The following is a 21,726-nucleotide window of genomic DNA, read 5'->3' as shown; positions in this document are numbered from 1 at the left end:
ATTGTTTTATTTTTTTTTTACATATGAACCATTTCTCCAAAAGTTGAGACAATGTAAAATACAAATACTGTACAAAGGAAGCAATCACTAGAGAATCACTTAAACCATAAATTTAACAGAATTCAAGAGAATACAAAGCCAAAATATCAAAAGTTTAAGATGAGGGGTTAGGGATTACATTAGCAGGTACATAAACCCATAAAAAAATTCAGAGTCAATGCAGAGAAAAAGTTTATTTTCAGACTGAATTATAAATAAAAGTTGACTTGATTCAGTCACAGAAAAAAAACTGTTTTTCAAAGCTATATTACTGCAGCAGTACATTTGATCACTTTATTCAGAGGCTGTGGTGCAAAAAAACAAACAATCCTACAGACTTATCAACTTCCAGCATTGCAATATTCACTTTAGAGACAAAAAAAGCTGAAGAAGCCCATCAGGTTTCTGTTTCAAGTTGTCTCCAGACATTTTTTAGGGAACATCTGTTCCTGAGGTGTGTTTATAAGGGAAGAGCTGAGCGTGCCTGGATAACACAATACAATGTGGTGAATTGAGTTACTGTTGGCTTCCAACAAGAGTTAATAGATGGAGATCAATTAGGAAAAAAAAGCACCTAAAGACATAAGTTAATTGTTTTTTTTTTTATACGTTAAGTAATAACTGATTTAAAAAAACATCTGATGCTTTTAAGTGTTTAACCCTTTGTCTATTTCTGCAGAAATATAACAAAGCATCCACAGATTTTCATTCAAGTAGATGGAAAGCATCAAGATAAACACAATTAAGGCAAAAATGAGAAATTATGTTGAGATGGGCACAGTGCAGATTGACTCTTGCAAATCTCACAATCATTAAAGTTTTGGAAGTAAAGCGCATACATACTTTTACATTTGGAGGAAAATAAACGGCTACCATTTCATGGTGGGATGATGCAATGTCATAGTTAAGAGCTGGTTTTGCTGCATCTTGACTTGAAATTACTTGAAATTCTGAATTACATCAGTGAATTAGGTGCTCACCAAAATCTCAGAGCTGAAGTGGGTCTATTAAGGCAAAGGGACCATCCAACATGATGTGACTGACTGTTTAACAGTTTACAGAAAATTAATATTAGAGAAAACGGTAATAAACAAAAGCCAATAAAAGCAAAAGCTCAAATACTTTTATATACTATAAACAAGCCTATAAACTTCTCAAGCGCCACTATAAAACATGCACCCATGTGACCCAAACCTACCCCTCGAGTCAGTGTCAGCCAAATCATCCAGCTCCTGGCATTAAACCAAGCACCGCACTAACAGTCTAACTGGGCCTTTCGTAACTGTCTCATTCGACTTTTCCCGTTTCTCCTTGTTGGTTGAAGGACAGATGAACTTCAGCATCCACCGCTTTCCTCCTTTGAACCAGGCGGTCGACCAGGAGGACAAACACTCCAGATGAAATAAGGCAGAAGCCTGAAAGGTGGAAGGCAGAGCTGTAGTCATTGGTCTTGTCCACCAGCCAACCTGCAGAAAACACAAGAGAACAAGAAAAATATCACACGTGGTGGAAAGAATCACTTGTATATAGATTCAGTCCCATTAGTAACTGTAATAAAAACAGCTGCAATAATGATTCATCTTATTAAAAAATAAAAAAATACAGAACTCTTCTATTAAGTATAAAAAAAATTATTTCTATTTAAGAACACAAACAGAGCTGCATTCATTCAGAGTTGCCAACATCCTCAAAGTTGTGTAAGATTTCCTTTTATCTTTGTCGCGATCCCAAATCTCTCAAATCTAATCTGCTTATTCAAAATAACTTTCCTGGCATGTCAAGTTTTTATTTCAGCTTTTTTAATTACCTCTGACACTTTGCTTCCCATTTACAACATACATCAACAGGTTTCCTACTACTGAGGTAAATTTTTCCCATCAAATACACCACAGCATCTCTTAAGCATTAGCTAAAAGGTTAATCACCCAAATCACTATTAGATTAATCTCTTCTTTGAGGTCATAGTGAGGTGTCCTGTTGAAATGTGTGAGACAGAGGCCAACTAAAGAGACTCATGAGATGTATTTATGCAACCTGTAATGCAGATGTGGGAAAAACAGCAAATCATCAGTGCCAGGTTCCCTTTTCCCAGCGAGTTTATACCAATATGAAAACAAAATGCTATGTTCTTGCAAGATTACCATATCTTGGCATGACACACAATTAGCACGCTCTCTCATACTGGAGAATGAGCTTGAGACCAGCCTTTTCCAAAATGGGGTTCCCCATCCCCACAGTGGTCCCAAGATAATTTCAGGGGGTCACCAGATACTGTATATAAAAAAAAAACTATAAAAAATACATATATAAAATTATATAAAAAAAAATGTTGCCTACATTTAGCAAAAACATTTGTCAAAAATAATGTGCTAATGCAAAGAGATTAATCTGTGAAATTAACAGGTTAGTTGTTTTACGGATTAATGCATAAACAGGAAAGTTAATACTCGTGTCAAGTTAAAAATCCAAACATGACATTATCTGGGCGAGAGAAGCTGATCACGGGGATGTAGGTGCTTTGATGCAGCGGTGAACAGAGTCCAACAAAAACCAGTTTTTCTTCCTTATTTCTCATTTTCCTGAAGCCTTACATTTTGAATTTTTATCACTGGGTGTCCGGAAACAAAATTATTACAGATGCTATTTTAAAAATCCAAACAAGGCATTATCTCGACAAGAGAAGAGGATTTTCGGCACATAGGTAAGGATTCTGATGTTAACTACTCAGCCACTACTAATGGATGTTTTCTTAGGGGTGGTGGTTAAAAAAGTTTGGGAATCACTGCTCTAGACCGCCTGGGACCTAAACAACAGCAAGTCCTTCATTATATGACATCATCTGTTTCTATCATCTGTTTCGGGCTTCTAAAATCCTTCCAAAACTTGACTTTTGACACCAATACGTGAGTCCAAGTGAACCTTAATTAAAAGAAATTCCCTCAAGGTGTTTAAGAAAATGGGAGGGATGAATTAACAACCCAAAATCATAACAATCTAGTCACAGCTGCGGCCGGCATGGAACCATGCAAAATAAAACATGTTCTAAAGTAAAACCAACAATTATTCATTATGCTCTAATCATATCGAGATATATTCCTTTCCTCCTGGCTAGAAATAAGGGCTAAACATCATGTAAGAGATGTAATGAAAAATGTGAACCACTTGTTTTACCTAGTCATGACTTGTTCATATCTCAGGGCTGGTATCAATAAATCAGTGTCAAATTCTTTGTCATCACAGTCAAATGTCACAGTTGTATAAATAAGCTTTTTACATGTCCCACTGGGATTTTAGAGCACTTCTTTTCCTGCAACGATCTCCAGATTTTAGAAGCTTGAAGGCTTTCTTGCCATTCTGGTGTTTGGTTCCCTCCACAGATTATTAAAGACGTTCACATTTGGAATAAATATTATTATCTCCTCTTCATCTTAATGTAGGGTTTAACAGGGTTGGTGTGCAACCATGCTATGAGTTTATGAGGCCAGAAAAAGAGCTCAAACAAAAAATTCCATTCATTCTCCACATACTTGACACCAACAAACCAGACAATTGTACTGGTCTTCAAGTCGTGGAGTCCTCTTTGGACATCATCCATGAAAGGAGTCCTTCAGTTGTTTCTGCTGAAGAGTCTGCTCTGAGATGTTGGTAGCTGAATTACTCTGATTACCTTTAACTGATAAAAGTAATCAACTGATATGGATGTGACCACCTGTTTGTTTTTCTTTTTTTTCTTTTTACAAAAGAAATGTAACTAAGTCTACAGTTTTAATGGTGTGTGATAACTATTTTCCACTTAGTGAAGTTCTGCTTTCATACATGTTCATACAGAGTAATTTTATTTAATGAACACTATAAAAATACACCTAGCATTTGAACTGTTGACTGTGTTGATGGTCAAAAAGGTTAATTAATCTGATAAGCTGAATAATGGTTTCAACATTTTATACACTTTTTACAACTATTTAAAGATTATTTAGTTATTCATTTTTATTTTTATCTTCAGATGATCAAGGCTCAGCACTTGCTGGGGGCAGGAACGGACTGAAAGACAAGGAATGAAGGTGGACTGACTGTGTACAGACAGTGCTCGAGCGCAACAGTCAACCAAACAAACAACTTACATGTGTAAACAACCAGATCTTACATGTACTGACTTTTGGACATCAGGAGGATGCTGAAGAGATCGTAACTATGGAAACATGCACCTTTTTCATTGATAATTTAAATTTATGTTTCACTTTTCTGTGTCTTGACAGATCCTAAACAGCTGTTGTAAAGCCATGAAGTGGCTGGTCAATGAGCAGGTTGGTGGGCTGCAAAACGTTCTGTACATATAAACGTCTCCATCTGAAATATTGGCTGTTGCAGTCCATCAAAGTATTTTCAGCAAACATGATAAAGTTTGCACCAACAAGATAAAATTCAGCAAACCATCTCCTCATGCTGGGTTCTGCTTTTTAAACTTGACTTGTTTTCCCAACATAAAAATATACTTATAAGTATCTTGTAAAGTTATTTTCAACACTTTTTTAAATACAATAGTTAAAATCAGGTCAATTTCCAGTACATGTTATTAATTTGACAGGATGAGCCACCCAGAAAAAGCAGAGCTGTGGAGGAAGTTGTTATAAACTTTAAAAAATGTCTGAGGACTTATTCTAATGATATATACTACTCACAAAAAGTTAAGGATATTCAACCTTTAGGTGTAACATACAGAAAATTTAAAAAGTTAACGCAACAATTATATTATATAGTAAATGCAGGACATTTGAGTAGAATCATGTGATGGTAATTCCTTCATCTTTAACAATTTAAAGACACAAAATCCACCAACAGTGGTGGGTATACCACAACACAAAATAACTAGTCATGTGTTAGTTTGGGCCTTGGTCTGATTATGTAAATGTGAACAGGATGATGAAGAGGACAATGCAATGTTGTCACTGTCATTGAACCAGAACATTATTGGTCCACTCGTGGTTCAGACGGGTGGAACAGATTGTTGTATAATAAATACTTAAACAGTGAACAGTTGTACATGTGAATCTAGAAGTTTAGAAAAGTTCAAACTAAGTTCATCTGTGAAGGTTAGTGGATTTTATGTTCTTGCTGACATAAAAAAAGCTGAGTATCCATAACTTTTAGTGAGCAGTGTAAAGTTACATATAGTAAATATTTTACTTTTTTTTTTATTTTACAAATTTAAATACAAATACCATGAGAGTTTTAAGAAAATGTAGACTTTTTCATTGTGAGGTGTCTTAAATGAAAGATTCTACGTGGTTCTTGCATTTGTCCAGAAGATGAAGCTATTTTTCAGCTAGTTTATCTAAACACGCCCGACAGATGTCAGACTCCACCCACTTCCACAGCAGGTTTCATTAACGTCAACATATTATCTGAGATCTGAACTTTAAGAATATTTAGAACGACTCCACTAAAGGAAACATTATTCATCAGGACATTTATAAAAGTTGAACTTTTTTCTGTCCAGAGTGTTTTTTTTAATCACAGCTTTTAGGTCATTTATAGAAAATTGGTCCGCAATGAAGTTTAAAAATGCAACATGACTTCATTTAGTCATAATCACGTGTCATATTCACGCTGTAACAGAAAGGGTACCTGATAGAGCTATAGGATTCATGAGTCCATGATTCAGCAGAGCTGCTTTAAAGGTTGCTGTGATTTATATTCTGTTTATTAAGCCTGTATGTAAGTTACATGTATGAAACTGAAGATTCAAAACAGACTATTGTCAGTCCACCCATGGATGGATAATGGATCCTTGTGATGTGTAGCTAAATTTGGGGTCTACCCCTCAATTCTTCTGACTCTGATCAATGATAGTTGTTTATCATATCAGCTGATGTGTTCCTGAGATATTTACCTGTGTATCGCCTCTATTAAAAACATCTGTAAAACTGCTAAAGTTCCCTTTATTAGCTTCTACTCCTGCACAGTTCCTCATCAGACATTACTTTACTAATTCCTAGATGAACTGGGCTGCTATCCGCTGGTTTTAATTGAAAGTAATAAGGTTTTCTTTTAGGAGGAGATGACCATTTACATTTTCTTCTGTGTTCCAGGTGAATTTACTCTGACACAGTTACAAATATGTTGATTCTGAGACATCTGGAGTAATCTCACATGTCTCAGCTTTCTCTTACACCAAGATTATACATACAGCCCCTGTAGTTGTAAAGATGCAGTATGTTTAATATATTTTGAGTATGTTATATTGGACAGGAGCAAGTAATTTAAATAGATTTGTTTTGGGATTTTATGCAATGGACCAACACAGATTTACCCAGTATGTGAAGTGAAATGAAAAGGGAGAAAATTTGGGGGGGGGGGGGGGCTACAAATCCCTAAAGGCTTTCCTGCAAAGAGGCTCATGACCTGATTCAGCCAGTGTCAGCATCACATGGTCTCAGTACATGTGCCTGTTGCTAAAGGCCCCAGAGTCTGCAACATCACTAAGAAAGCAGCAGAAAACTGCATCCTGACCAGAACAGTAGAGACTCTCAGCCTGATAACATTATAGTCTCACTCAAGACAAGACAACAGTTAAAAAAAAAAACAAAAAACGTTCCACTCCAACTACTTACCTCCAGCAGGTGGACCAATGAAGCCTCCGATGCTCCGGAACAGCATAAAGAGCCCCAATCCACTGTCGAATCCATCTAGGGTCACAATGTCCACAATGGAAGTGACATGAATGGCCACCACACAGCCAAACAAGAAGCCGTAGAGCGAAGCAAAAACTAGGATGGTCCAGTAGTTGTGGCTGATGGGTAGAAGGAGCAACACAACCCCAAGCAGAGTGGCGACAATGGTGAGGAGCTGCAGGTTCCTCAGAAAGCTCATGTTGGCAAGCCACCCACAGAATAACCTCCCTACCAGGTCAGCTACTGCCATCACAGACAGGATAAAGGCCGGCCAGTACTTATCTATCCCCAAACTGTTAGCAAAGGGCACCAGAAAGAGAGGGGGGATGAAAAACCCTGCTGCTGCAAAGATTGCAAACAGAATATAGAGAAGAAATTCAGGTTTTTTCAGAAGGGAACACTGGAAGATTGTCTTGCTCGTTGATGTGAGCACAGCAGCATCATCCTCTGAGCTGTCTTTACTTTCTTGTGATGGACCGCTGGTCGTCTCCAGGGGTCTCATGAGTGCACCACACACGCAAAGATTAAACTGAAGGCCTGCAATGATGAGCAAAGCACCCTGCCAGCTGTACATCTCAATGAGCCACTGTAAGAGGGGACTGAACATGACAGCAAAGACACACTCCCCTGAGCTGGCAATGGCATACGCGATGGGACGCCACCGTGCAAAGTAGTGGCTCACCATACTCATGGCAGGAATCCACGAAAAGGAAATGCCTGTTCCTGGAAAAAGAAAGTGAAACCAGTCAATATTTTATATATATATATATATATATATATATATATATATATATATATATATATATATATATATATATATATATATATATATATATATATATACACACACACATTATATATAAAATTAGAATGCAGTGATTTGCCAATCTCCGACTCTGACATTTTAGAGCACAGGGAACTTATCAGATGTTGAAAGTGAGAGTCTTTACTATTTTATGAAAGTCGTCTTAAATTTGCTAGAAGCCTCATGTCTCAAAAAATATCTGAAGGAGGTAACAAAAGGCTAGAGAAGTAAGATTTATTTGTATAGTACTTTTCGCAGATAAAATCAAAAGGTAATTTACAATAAAATCCATACAATATAAAAGCAGAGCATAAAATGATTACAAATTAAACTAAATAAAATTTCTATAAAAGGACATACTTCAGCAGCACCATCTTAACAAGTGTGTCTACAGCTAAAAAATGAATGCTGTCTACACTATCTGCTGATCTAATACTGGCTGGGAGAGCATTTCTAAGTGTAGATGCAGTAGAAATAAAAGTTTCATCCCAACAGGGTCGGTGCAGGTGCAGGCAACAGACAGCTGTGAACGGCACAAATAAATAAATAATAAACAAATAACAGTTGGAGGAACATTATGCATCTAATTGGGTTAACTGGCAGCAGGTCAGTAACATAACTGTGCATACAAAAATCCCATCAGATATGAGGAGTCTTTTAGAAATATAGATGGATATCTGCAAAACAAAAAACAAAACAAACAAACAAAAACTGCATCTACTAATTGAGAAGCAATTTCAGAAAAATGTTCCTCCAAGCAAAACTGGGAAGACTTTGATTATTCCTGCACCTACAGTGTATAATATCCTCAAAACAGATAACAAGAGACAGAGCTGAAAACCAATCCTAAATGTCTGTGATCTTCAGGGGCCTCAGTTAATAAAAACTGCCATGATTCTGTCATAAAAATAACATGAGCATACTTCAGCAGGACAACACTAAAACACATATGACATCAGTAATAGCAGCATGGCCTCAGTGTAGACGAGTCCAAGTGCAGGATTGATCAAGACTATTCAGCAACTAAAAACATTTGGTGCATCGTAACAAACAAAATAAAACAAAATCAACCCAGGACTGAAGTAAGTAGAGTTCTGTCAGACAAAAATCAACCCAGCAACTGTTTCCTCAGCTACTAGACATTACAGACCGCAGTTAAAGAAGAGGGGATGCTATGCAGTGGTATACATGACCGTCCCCCAACCTTTCTCAGATGTGTCCCTGCCATTAAAATTTAAATGTGCACATATTTTCAATTACATGGCGCTTCACTTTCAACATTTGATGTTTTCTGTGTTCAGTTTTAAGTAACTATTTGCTTTATAAGATTTTCCCTCTTCTCAGTGACTGAAATTGCTAATCATGTTTAAACAGACCATCTTTTTCTGTTGTCTGAATTCATCTTAAATGGGAATATTTGGCTATACTGGTTAAACCGCTGAGCATCTTTGGATCAGGTTTTTCTAAGATTTGTCTTTGGGGATTGCCAGATTTTATAGCACATCTGAAATGTCAGAAAAAAAATGAACTTATGCTCACAGATATTTAGTTTAAAAATCAATTGCCTGAATCTTTATATCATTGTTTCTATATTAGACATTATTCAAACTGTTATGAACCCAATTTGTCTTGTCTTTGTTTTTGTATTTTTGTTAAATCTGCAGACAAAAGCAGCTGCCTTTGATTATTTAATTAATGGGACTCAAGAAAAAAATTTTTTGTTTCTAAGAAACAATTGCATAATCCTTTCAAATGTATTGCATGTTGCAAAATGCTCCTAATGCCTCATTCAGAGCATATATGAATCATTCACAGTTTAAGAAATAAGTATGTTTACAATCCCATCTAACTCTTTTATGTTTTATTTCATTTTTAACAAACTGAGGAACAGAGTTTCTGCTCCACAGATTAAAATCAAACTTAAATTGAAGTTACAATGGCTTTATTGTTTTCGTAGTAGAATTCAAACTTTAGTAACACAAATATTGAATAATTTGAAAGCCTGCCAGATGTTTGAAACCCTGCTTAGATTGATCTACAAGTATCTCAAAAGTGGTGAATTCCTTATCTTTAAATCTGTTGCAACTAAGAGAAAGATTATGAGTGGAAATGGTTTCTATAGGTTTTTGTATCTACAGTATCTCCAAGTCTTCTACCTTCCAGGATGCCCATTGTGAGGTAAAGCCAAGGCAGACTGAGGTCCAGAGATGCCAACACCATCCCTGTTGTACACAGCAGGCCTCCGATCATGATGACAACTCTCTGAGAAAATTGTAAGGTCAGAGCACTGGCAGCTGGAGCTTTGGAAAAACAAACAAAAAACAAGAAATAAAGCACTGCAAAAACACGCACTGAGTTTAAAACGGATAAGTTCTTTAAAGTTGATCATATTTTTACCTCCAATGTGAAACATGGCAATTGTTGTGGATGTCACCCAAGAGGTAGTGCTGGCCTGGACTCCAAAATGACTTTGGATGTCCAGGAAAAAGTGGCCAAAATTTTTGAGGACAGCAGCTGTAAGGCCCATGATGACAAACGCTGATGCGACCACCACCCAGCCATAACCCCCGTCAGGAGGTCCGGCTCTCCTGGACTTCATCGTCAACTAACTCAGCAGGCTGCTCTCCTGCCTGTACTGAGAAGCTATTATGCAATAACCCACAATGTGGGTAGGACTCGTGAAATTGAAATGCACATATGCACAGCAGCTGGAACAGCCAATGGTGCAAATGTAGTTTTTAGGAAATATGCCCCCATGTTTGTTATTGGGGGATAAAAAAAAATTGCATTGGATTTCCGTTTGTTTTAAGGAGCGGTCTCCATTTAGGCTATGCAGTGACCCTATAATCCAGCAAATCAACCCGGACAAATGAAAAACAGTGAAATTAAACGGTTCAACGCAACATTTCCACTTAGTTCCCAAGAAGAAACAGAGCGAGAGAGAGAGAGAGAAAGAGAGAGAGAGAGGAAATCGGGGAGATATTCCAAGCTCACATCTTTTCCTGTTGCAGTCGGACCAACTCCTGATGCCCTCCTATATTCCGCAAACTCCCTTCTTCTTCCAGCGCTGTTAAATTTGAATGACCATCACTGAAAATGACTGCGCACTGCGTGTTAAGGTCGAAACACCACAAAGCGGCTAGCATTAAGTACAACATATGCCTTAAATTTTCGCATATTTAGTACGTTATTTTAGCAAATACAGGAGTCAATAATTACGAGCAGCTGCGAGTAATTTGTTTCAGAAAGTATTAGCTAAACATCACGGGCTTTGATGAAGCGTAAGCTTATTCGCGCGAGCGCAACTTCCGGATTTTGAAAATCAAGCGTCAACTAGAGATGGGATTTATGGCTCTATGAAGGGAGCCGGATTTTGAGGAGCCGTTCATTTCAAAGAGTCGTTCAAAAGACTGGCTCGTTCTTAATAAAAAAAAAAAAAAAACATAACAAAGCTAAAAAAATATAATAAATATATAAAAAAAAAATAATAATAAAATATATATATATATATATATATATATATATATATATATATATATATAATCGGGTTAACTCATTTTTTTTTATCAAGAAAGCAATCACTGGTAGCATTTACATGGTAAGATCTGGATCAAAATATTTCAAACTTACACACCCCACAATTATTCTGTGAATTATTCTGAAATATTGGTTATAATTTTATTTGGCTCGTGTTTTCATTGTAGCCATTCAATAAGGTGGCTCAGTGCTTTGACAGTGAAATCATTATTTTGGATTTTCTCTCACCAAAAAAACGTTGTGACACAGCAAAATCTAAGCAGGTTATATTTCATTTTTATGCAAAAAAAAAATTTACTTCAATAACAAACATTCTAGTAATGCAAAAATATGTACTTATATGAAATCTACCATACAATACTTTCTTTTTTTAAGTACAGGAAAAATACAGAAATATTGGAAATATATAAATGAAAATAGAATAAACCTGAGGGCATCAGTTCTAATTTTAGTAAATGTTTTGGATATTTCAATGCATTTGTTTTTTTAACAATGTTTTCGGCCCATAGATATATTCACATGAATGGAGCGTATTGGACATCCCATTATGGCACACCTGGGCCAGACTTGGACAAAAAGTCAGACCAGGGGTCATACACACACCAAGGCCACCCTAATTCAAATACTGCACACATATGCTCACATGCAGGTACACATGCACACATGAATTACATGACATGTCACAATACCATTATTATATATAATACATCTATAACCAGTATTCTATCTTTATAGAGGTCACACTTGCTGATGATTATTTAATTGGTCAGGTAGATTTGATAAGCAACACGTGCCTGCTTCTTACCACTTATCCTCTTTAATAAAGGTCTCTTTTGTTTTCCTATACAGTATCTGCATTCTGGCTTGGTTTTTGGAAAATGGGAAAAACTGTAATGCTTTGCAGCCCATCTGAAGCTGCATTAACCTAATTTTAAGACGTTGTGACAAGTGGATTTTTTTAATGTCATATCTAAAATTTTAGAATTTGAAAAAATGTGAACACATTTTTTTCCCTTGTGACTGTAGTACAGCTCAAGGCTACATACATTTATGAATGCATAGAAATGTCAAATCTTTCCAAAGCACTTTCACAAATTGCATTGACAAGTTATTGTGCTCCTGTTAAGAAGAATTTAAGACTCCGTTTACAACATGGGCGTCGCACCCTGAGGATGAGGGTGTTTTAACACACACACTTTACCCGGCGAGACGCAGTGGCGCCACTTGTCAACGGCAAGCCAGGCAAATGTGTGGGCCCCAAGCCAGAAGGAGGCCCCTGAGGGCTGACCAACTTTGAATCACTACAGAGCAGGGACAACGTGGAGAGTTTGCAAGAACAGTGGTCGGCTGGCTCAGAACCTCCTAAAGGGGCCCCACCTCTGGTTCTTAATGCAAACAGCAGTGCATTTTGGGTAAACAAACAGGTGAGAGCGGGTATATCAAAATGAAGAGGAGTTATTTTTTTGGCAGGGGGAAAAGAAAGAACAAAGAACAGGAAGACTAAAAAAGACACCAAGATGGTGGTAAGTCATGCAGATAATACAGAAGCTAATTTAGCTCAGAGCAGCTTGATTGGTCATGCTCCTCTGGGTGTGTGTACCAGGGTATCACAAAGCTGAAAATAAAAACAGATGGAACAATAGTCTCTTTGTTTTTCTAATTAAAGCTGTGTCCAGAAAAGCTAAACTGTCAAACTAAGAATGCTAAGTTACAGAATTTACTGGCAAGAAATCTGGATAATGTACAGTTCATGGATTAAAGTGTGTGCAAGTATGTTTATATTTTATTTTCCGTATGTCGAGTAAGCTTTATGTTTCTGAAAACTGCATGTATTTATGTGCTGTATTATGCTGTTAATGTATTCCTAAAAAAAGAGTCATAATGCAGACTTCAGCACGTGGTTTAATCTTCTGGATTGGAACCATGTTAAATCATATTAGACTAGTAATCAATTATGTAAATAAATAGAATACCAAAAACTGTCAAAGAACATTAAAAAGTTTCACTTGAGTAATTTAATGATCTAACAACAAAACATATTGTTAAAAATATAAAAATTACTGTAAGGGTTAGGGGGGCTCCCTGTGAAATTTTGTCTGGAGCTCCGAGAGTCTGGAATTGCCTCTGGGTTAGAGGGTTCAACACCCGCATTTTAAGTATTAAGTTTAAAAAAGTAATCATGTGTTACACCAAAATCTGTGACCCATCAGAATCTGTGACCACAGGGGGTGACAGTATGTACATTTCTCAGCGTGTGTGTCTTAGAAGATGAGCAAAGTCTTAAAAACACTTGAATTTAAATCTGAGTTCATTATAGTAGAGGTAGAGTAAAGTCCCACATTTTCATAGCTATCAGAAATGGTAACCTAGATCAGTGGTTCTCAACCTGGGGTCCCCCAAAGAGCTCAGGGGTCCCTGAGGCTTTGAACAATAAGAGCCAGTGTGATTAATGTCCACACATTATTCCTATTTTAAGAAAAAAAAAAAAAAATGTAAGGCTTTATGTTAATTTATTTAACTTTGGCTTTATGATTCAGCTAAAATTATTTATTTATAGTGAGAATTTTACTTTTGAAAGCATGAAATCAAGCATGGTTTCAGCACAGGGTGGGGCAGGGGGTCCGTGGCTTTTTAGTATATGCATGGTATATTTAGTATATGCAAAGTCTGCTTATTGGGCTTGTTTTTCTGTGAAGTCGCTTGTAAATATCATCACTCGCAAGGTTGTGGCTTTTTGGGCTTGTTTTCTTGAAAGTGCTTAGGCCTGGTACACACATAAAGATTATCAGGCTGTTTTTGTCCCGATTTTGCTCTTCCCGATCAAGGTCGGCAAACGCCCGATTATCTTGAGTCTTATAAGATCTTCCTGTAAAATGATCATTTGGTTAGAGGTGTGTTAAAAGCGAATTCGTCCCGATAATTTGCTCCGAAACGGGTTGTGGCCAACAATTGGAAATATTAAATATGTTCAATATTTACGACAAAATATCTTCACTCGTGTGTGGAAAGCCAATGACTCCTGAGTTGTGTGTTTGTGGAATGTGACGTCGAACAAAACGTAGCCAATCAGAGAGCGAGCTGACTGGGGAACAAGGAAGGATATAAGGTCGTCTTCACGCCGTCTCCAGTCTGTTATTTTTTTCAGTTCTGGATTTTTCTGTTAACAGTCCAAAGAGCACCATCATTCCCTCATCCTGTATATCCTCTTCCATGCTGGGTGTTGTGTTTTCCGGTTCTTATTGTTGTTTCTTCTTCTACATTTTTGTTAGATCACGTTTGGTCACGCCACATTTCTGGCTCAGAGGACTAGATTGTAGATCGGCTGCAGGACAGCATCGTTATGTGTGTGTTGTTCTGTGATGAGATTATCGGACCACACCACACACAGTATGATCAAAACAGTTACATACCTGATGTTTTTTATCTTCCCATGTGAGGTCTCAAACAGTAAAAAAATCTCATCAGATTAAAAAAAAACTTTGTCTGTACCAGGCCTTACATGGGCTTTATGAAGCTCTCATTTGGTCACTGCTGTCCAGGAAAAGACACTGACCAGGAAAAGGGTGGTACAAAAAAAAGACACCTTTTTTTTTAGGTCTAGATTTAATGAAATATTGAACTGATTATCACAACTTAAATGATGATCTAATATAAAAAAAAAGTGAAGAAAAACTTTACTTTGTGTGACGCTGTATTGTATGACTATCACTGCTGCACAAACGTACACTTCAATGATAAAAGAAAAATTGGTTTTTAACTAGATTAGTTTTATCATTTTAATATAGGCTTTTTAACTTAGTCGTCTTATCTGGTGGTTTTTTGACAGATGACTGTTTGACTGTTGAGACAGATGATGCTGTATGAATGCTGCATTATGCTCTAAAACATGGTAGAGATGATGCAGAACATATAAATTATATGCTGCATTTACTGACCCTTGGACATCTGGCATTTACCCAAGTGAAGAATTGTCTACCCACCACCCGCCAATGGACCACCAAAACCACCCCCCCCCCCCCCCCCCCCCCCCCCCCCCCCCCCCCCCCCCCCCCCCACTTTTGAAAAGCTTACTATGCCACTAGTTTACAAGACAACATTCCTGGATTATGTAAAGACACAAACGCTTCAAAGCTTTAAAGTATTTAGTTTTCAGGTTCTTGTAAATTTTTTTTTTTATTTCAACAGTTTATTTTGTACACTGAAAATTATGATGAAGTCAAAAGCGATGATGCACCACAACAATTAGCTTCACAGATATGTTCTTTAATTTTCACACCACTGTTCACATTTAAAAACGAACAATGACAAATTTTTAAAGTAATCTTTTTGCGTACTTAATTTACAACAACGCTTTGCCGGCGTTTCAAATATAGTTTTTTACCATATTTTAATTTTTATAAAATTATAAAATTTTTCTGAACATATGTACACAAAAATACTGCAGTAATATTGTCCATTTCTCCTCAGGTGACAGCACATGGGGAATGGCAAGAGCTAGCCCAGCTAGCTATTTTTATGGACACACATATTCAAGCACACATGCTCTCTCTATTTCACTCACACACACGCGCACACACACACACACACACACAACTTGTTTACGTCAAGCTTCTCTAGCTTCAGGTCTGGCAACAATCTTACCACAGTCACTACAAACTCTTCAAGTCTTCTTTTAAACTTTGACCAAACATTTGCTCTTACAGCAACACAACCTTCAACAGTTTGACCATCCAGACGTTTCCAATCTGCTCCAGGCCACTAGGCTGCAACAGAAACGTGCCCGCTGAAAGGCACCTCGGCAGTAGGTTTTGAGCAGATCCTCATTCTGAAACGACCACTCTTCCAGCTGTGCTGCTTGGCCACATGCCGGCAACCAGTGGGAGAGGGACCTCGCTTTTCCCTTTGCCACATTCAGGGCAACTACATTTTGAGTGTCTTTGCTGGAGAGGAGCAGGGCACTTCAGGCGATTTTAAAACTCCTTACTGTCCCTGAACAGGTCGATACGCAGGGCCAACTCCTTGAAAGAAGGACGCAAAGTGGAGTCTTTATCCCAGCACTCCTCCATGATTTCTTGTATCTGAGGGGAAGAAAAAGTGTCGTCAGTAAGGAGCTAAAAGAATCGACTCATTAAATGTTGCTGCACAGGGCTGGATTCTGTAGGATCTGGAAACATTTACAGGAACATCTCAGCTTGTGTATGGTAACAAAAGACAGACCTCGTTTGAAGCGGTTATTGGATGATGAATTCTTAAACAGAGCCAACAACAACATTTTTCTCATTCCTGGTGGTTACAAAAGCTTTTAAAATCTGATGTCTAAAACCCGCACAAGCCAGTCAGCTGGGGTACAGCAGCTGAACACCCCAAAAATATCAACTTAGCTGTCAATCACCTACAATCATTAATCTACCCGTTATTTTCCAAACATATTTCATTTAACATTTTGTTGTTAAATTTTGCAAAATGTATTAATTTATTAAGAAAAAAACATCTTAATATCAATTTATAGTGAGTTGACATTTTTGTTGCAGTTTAAGGCGACTTTCAAAAAGAGATGAAACAGATTTCATTTTAAAGTTTTTAAAGCTGCTACGGAAATACACCAAAAACAGAGAATAACATAGAGAGCGTGCACATAAACTACCGCAAAGTAAAACATAAGAAAAAGATGGTAGCTAAAAAGAAGGCATTTGCTGTAAAAGCCAGATCATGCTAAGTAGCTTCTGCAGCACATATGAAACACTGTATTCTCATATTGTTGTAGCTGTTGGCTGAGTTTGTGCATGTGGGTTCAGAGAAAGGTCAGACTACTGCTTCATCAGTTCAGGAAAGATGCAAATGGGTTGCAAACTCAAAAACAAAACGGTGGCAGTTTCAGAGTTCTTCAATTTGGGACCTGGTTACAGAAATTGGCATTTTCAGTCTAACAAAACACCTGTTCCATGTGGGCTAAATGTCCAGAGATAAAAATAAAAAAACAAACTTTAATTCAATTCAGTTTACAGACCTGATCAACTGATGCCAATTCATTGTAATTTAACTAAAACAAATCCACATTGGGCCAATTTATAAGGCAAGGCAGCTGTATTTGTACTGACCATTTCATGTACTAGACAGATGCAGAACTGTCCTAATACAAGCCAATTCATAAAAGACAACTGCCTAGCTTTAGCAGAAACACCCAAACTCCTCTCAGTGTGGATATGGCCAAAAAGCAGCCTTAAGGAAAAGGCAAACACAGGTTTATTTGTATAGCATATTTCATGTACAAGACAATTCAAAGTGCTTTGCACTATTAAACGCATTACAGAAGAGTGCAGAAGAAACACAGTACATTAAAAACAAACTTATAAAAAAATAACTAAAAGAAAAATAAAAAAAAAAGCTAAAAAAAAAAGAGAAAAATTTAAAATGCAAGACATAAAAGTTCCACTCTGAGATATTAACAGTAGTTTTAATAAAACGTTGCAAATCGTTTTAAACCTTGATTTAGAATAGAATAGAATAGAATAGAAATACTTTATTAATCCCTTTGGAGAGTCCTCAGGGAAATTTGGGTACCAGCAGCAATACAACACCAACAGTAAAGCAGGACAAGCACAAGACACAATATATACAGGTACAAAGCAAAATAGAGGCAACAAGGTGCAAGAAAAGCACAAACAGAATGCAATAAATAACAATAAGTTAAATAAAACAATATAAACAAGCATTGCACACAGTAGAGGTGGTACAGATTCCCAGTTCACTATTGCACGTATGAGTTATTGCAACTGTTTGTATGGGTTATTGTGCATGTGTTGTATCAGGTGGACTGCACACCCCCCTCCTTCTCCCCCTTTAAAAGTGCTGAGAGTTTCAGCAGACTTGCAGTTTTCTGGGAATTTGTTCCACGTGTGAGAAGCAACCCAATGAAAAGAAAAAACAAAACAAAACAAACAAAAAAAAAACACATAACCCACAAAACAGGCCAGACAGGTCAATGTTCTTACCTCTGTTGGGCAATCCAGAGGTTGAGGCAGCCTGCTGCCTGATTTGAGGAGCTCGATGAGGTGATAAACAATCAGCTGTCCCTGCTTGTCGTTGCCCATCATAGACATAAAAACCTGAACAGGAGGACAAGAAGAAAAGGTTTTAGTAAAATGAGAAAATATTTATTTTTAAGTCATAACCACACATATGTTTTGTAATATTAATGGCTTCATTAATTTGTCATGACTGGGACATTATGAGAGTCAAATCTCTTTTGAATAAATGTTCTTCACTTCTTTCAGACACCTGCCATGCTGGCAGCAAGAGCCAGAACATACACAGTATTTGGAAATCGTCAAGACTGGACATAATATTAAAGACGTTTACATACATGAAATATGCAACATGAATGGTTTTCTTTATTCTGTTATAATGATGGCATTCACTCATACACACAATGTTCACCTTTCAATTAATGTTTCTCAATTTATTCAGACATGCCAGTGAAAGTGACAGAAACAACCACAGTCCAGACATGTTTGTGCATTGTGTAATACTGTGTGTGTTTCACAGTGTACAGAGGCATAGCTTTCCTTCAACGTCATATCACAGCTACAGCTACTATGAGGATGAGCATAAGGTTGTAGGTGGAAGCAGATGACTATCTCCCTTCTAGATGTTTAAGCTGGTTAGTCAAACGTCGTTGGTCGACACTGCTCCGCAGCAAGGGTTCAGTTCAAGCAAAATGTGATGTTTACATCACCAAACACCGCTTCCACAGTCAGAGTTCTCATAGTTACAATATAGTTCAACACGTTGATTTTTATATATCTAAAAAAAAAAATAAAAAGTGCTGCATTTTGTTTAGTAAAACAGCAATCAAGAGCATCTCAAAACTGTTTTATGGTCAGAGTGAAAGTTACAGCTCAAAAACTTTGATTGGTTTGGATTAGACATAGAAAAACTAAAACAAACTGGAAAGAAACCTTAGTGGTGATGCAGCTTATTATTATACCTAAAAACATGGCAGAGAAAAGTTTAAACATCTGCTCAATCACGTCAGAAAAACCCATCGCACCCGTCACATCTGTCTGTTTATATGACTGATTGGAGCAGTTCAGACATGAGCCATGTTGAGAATGAGGAGCATATGTTTACAGGTCCAACCTATTCACATTCTGATTTTAAAATGTCACAGAAAAAGCACCAACTGGACTAGCTTGACCTCAAAACAATCAAATTAATGAAAAGCAATGCAAGGGGATGAGGGCATGTGGTCAGAGCTTCCTTGCAATGTGCCATGTTGCCATTAAAATTAATAATGGGATAATGCATACTGCAGTTGTACCAAAGACAACAGTAGACACAGTTAAAAATAATACATTTTTGTATGTTTAAGCCCACTGAAGAGAATGTTTGACAAATTATTTTTCAATTCTTATAAAAATTCTTACTTTCCTTAAAAATTATAAATGAATTTTGCATCAGCTCTAAAAACAGATCTAAAAAAAAAATCTCATCTTTAACCTCTTGGGATACGTTTCGACCTCTGAAGAAAAAAAAATCTTTAGGTGCTGAACCACATAATCACGTGGAACCGCTGGCTTTTTTTAAAACATTTATTTATCCAGTTATGCTACCTGACTGAAACATGCTCCCAGTTAAATTCCTTTCCAAGAAGTGAACAGAGTGTACTTTACGACATGTTCAGTTGCTGTCAGGTTAATGGAAAGGAGTGCATGTCTGGAAAGGGCTTATGGTTAGTTGTCGAGTCATACATGATTCAAACTGAAACACAGGTTCAACTGAGTCTTCTCATGCAAATATGCCTGAAATGTGCGGATGAAGTCAGAAACACTGAAGCAATCTACATCATGTGTTCAAGTGAACATCAGGAATTAGGACAGTTCTAGTAAAGGAAGGTGGGGGATGGGGTGGTGGTGGGGTGGGGGTTCCTTCCCTGAGGAAGTCAAACAATCCTGTAACTGCTCTCATGGTTCACGTGTCAGGGCTTGTTTCCCCGCCTTACAGATCATCAATCACTGTAAAGTGACACCAAATACAAATACTGTGTACACTGACAAGTCACTGAGACAAATTTCTGCTTAATGCGTTTGCTCAACTCAAAGGTTTACATGTTTTTTTCATGTCATGAGCTGCTTTAAAGAATCTTACTGAAGACTTGCTCTGTTTCTATAGACTTTTTAAGTTGGTTCACAGTTACATCCATAAATGACTAAATATATTAGTCGAGCAGCAAACAGACAATACTGCTCAAATCACAGCTAGTTGCACATTCATTCATTCATGTTGTATACCGCTTAGTCCAATTCAGGGTTGAAAGGGGCTGGAGTCTATCCCAGCAATTAGCAGGTGTGAGGTACACCCTGGACAGGTTGCCAGTCTATTGCAGGGCCAAAAGAAAAAGACAGAAACAACCAATCACAGCCACACTCGCTCCTAGATGCACGATTTACGTAATTAATGTTGCAACAGTGACTGTCCCATTCATTCTAGGATATAAAGCAACACCGAGGGGATTTGTGAAAGTAAGGGTTAGTTGTAATGTGATTTTAGACTGACTTGTAATTGAAAAACATGCTGCTTCTGAACAGCTGCAGTGTGCATTAATTCTTAGACGCACCAATCACCATCAGCAAATTGGAAATATGCTTGATCCTGAAAAGGAGCTTAGTGCTGAGTCTGCACTTCTTGATGCTTTTTTTTCACCCTTAAAAAGAACCATCAAACATGTAGAAGAAAGCACGTGCAGTAAATGGAAGTTCTTGTAGTCTCCATGTGACATGGCTGTCCGTATGGTAACCCTAATTTGTTGAAAGATTTCAGAAGTAAATCAATTGTGACAGTAACTACAGTCCAAACCCTTGAAAGCTTAGCTGCTTTAGGCTCTGTGTGTACCTATAACACAGATTTATAGAACCCGGTTTGAGGTCATTTGCGGCGTTAACTGTTACTGCTATGGTGCTTTGAAGCCGTTTCTATTTATGAATAGGTTTCTGTTTTGCTGGTATGGAGGCATTACCATTTTGTATACTGACACATTCTGAGACTGACACTCCTGACACTGTCACAATTATTACCTAACTGTCTTACACTTATTTTTTTAGTCCCCTTAATTCACCTCAATAGAAAGGGCTGAGTGAAATAAAACATAAATTCCACATTTCCAAGATTTTTGTGGTGTTTGAAATAGCGGCAGATGGCACCATTTAATGACGCAATCTTTGTGCATCCATCTTCTTCAGCACGAGAAGCTTTATAGTCATCCAGTGTTTATGTAGAGGAGTTTCACTTGCATAAAAGAAAGTGCATCCCAGCAGGCATTTGTGGATATTGATATTAGACTTAATTTCAAAGTCAAATGCCACAGCATCAGTTGGTAAACATTTTGGATTTAAGTCAAATGAAAGAGCTCCTAAATGGGACTTAAGGGGCTCAACTAATCCATCTGCCAGATTTACAGTAAAAAGGTGGTGGTCAGAAGTGCTGATCACAAATAATCTCTGAACCAATCACCAAACCCAATCTGTTACACTTCAAATAAAAGCTGTAGATCTGTCCTGGGAACTGCCAATAAGAGGTCATTATTATTATTACATTATGAGAAGGCTTATTGTTACGTCCCATATCAGGAGTATGAATGGTCACAACACAAAGGTACGTCGTGGACAGGTGTAAAAG

General features: G+C 37.3%; 2 protein-coding genes across 7 annotated transcripts in view; both read right to left on the bottom strand.

Annotated features, from left to right (window-relative positions):
* Positions 1-630: 630 nt before the first annotated feature.
* Positions 631-10,831, bottom strand: zgc:114041 (uncharacterized protein LOC574425 homolog). Of its 2 annotated transcripts, XM_041999834.1 has the most exons (5): positions 9,913-10,831; positions 9,672-9,815; positions 6,651-7,433; positions 1,299-1,505; positions 631-1,170 (listed from the first exon to the last, which is right to left on the bottom strand). In XM_041999834.1, the coding sequence occupies exons 1-4, from the start codon at positions 10,112-10,114 to the stop codon at positions 1,327-1,329; spliced, it is 1,308 nt and encodes a 435-aa protein (XP_041855768.1). In that variant the 5' UTR covers positions 10,115-10,831; the 3' UTR covers positions 631-1,170; positions 1,299-1,326. The 2 variants fall into 2 exon arrangements, with proteins under 2 accessions (XP_041855768.1, XP_041855767.1); XM_041999833.1 differs by having other exon boundaries at positions 631-1,505.
* Positions 10,832-15,294: 4,463 nt separating this feature from the next.
* The window catches only part of jak2b (Janus kinase 2b), a 31,461-nt gene continuing 25,029 nt past the window's right edge, over positions 15,295-21,726 (bottom strand). For all 5 annotated transcript variants that reach the window (XM_041999827.1, XM_041999828.1, XM_041999830.1 and 2 more), the window contains 2 exons: positions 18,045-18,158; positions 15,295-16,130 (listed from right to left, as the gene is read on the bottom strand). In XM_041999827.1, coding sequence (XP_041855761.1) covers positions 16,023-16,130; positions 18,045-18,158 — 222 coding nt within the window. In that variant the 3' untranslated portion in view covers positions 15,295-16,022. The remainder of the gene's footprint in view (positions 16,131-18,044; positions 18,159-21,726) is intronic.

Source organism: Melanotaenia boesemani, chromosome 11 (assembly GCF_017639745.1).
Source record: "Melanotaenia boesemani isolate fMelBoe1 chromosome 11, fMelBoe1.pri, whole genome shotgun sequence".
In the NCBI taxonomy this organism is placed as follows: domain Eukaryota; kingdom Metazoa; phylum Chordata; class Actinopteri; order Atheriniformes; family Melanotaeniidae; genus Melanotaenia; species Melanotaenia boesemani.
This window is presented reverse-complemented; position numbering and strand designations above follow the sequence as displayed.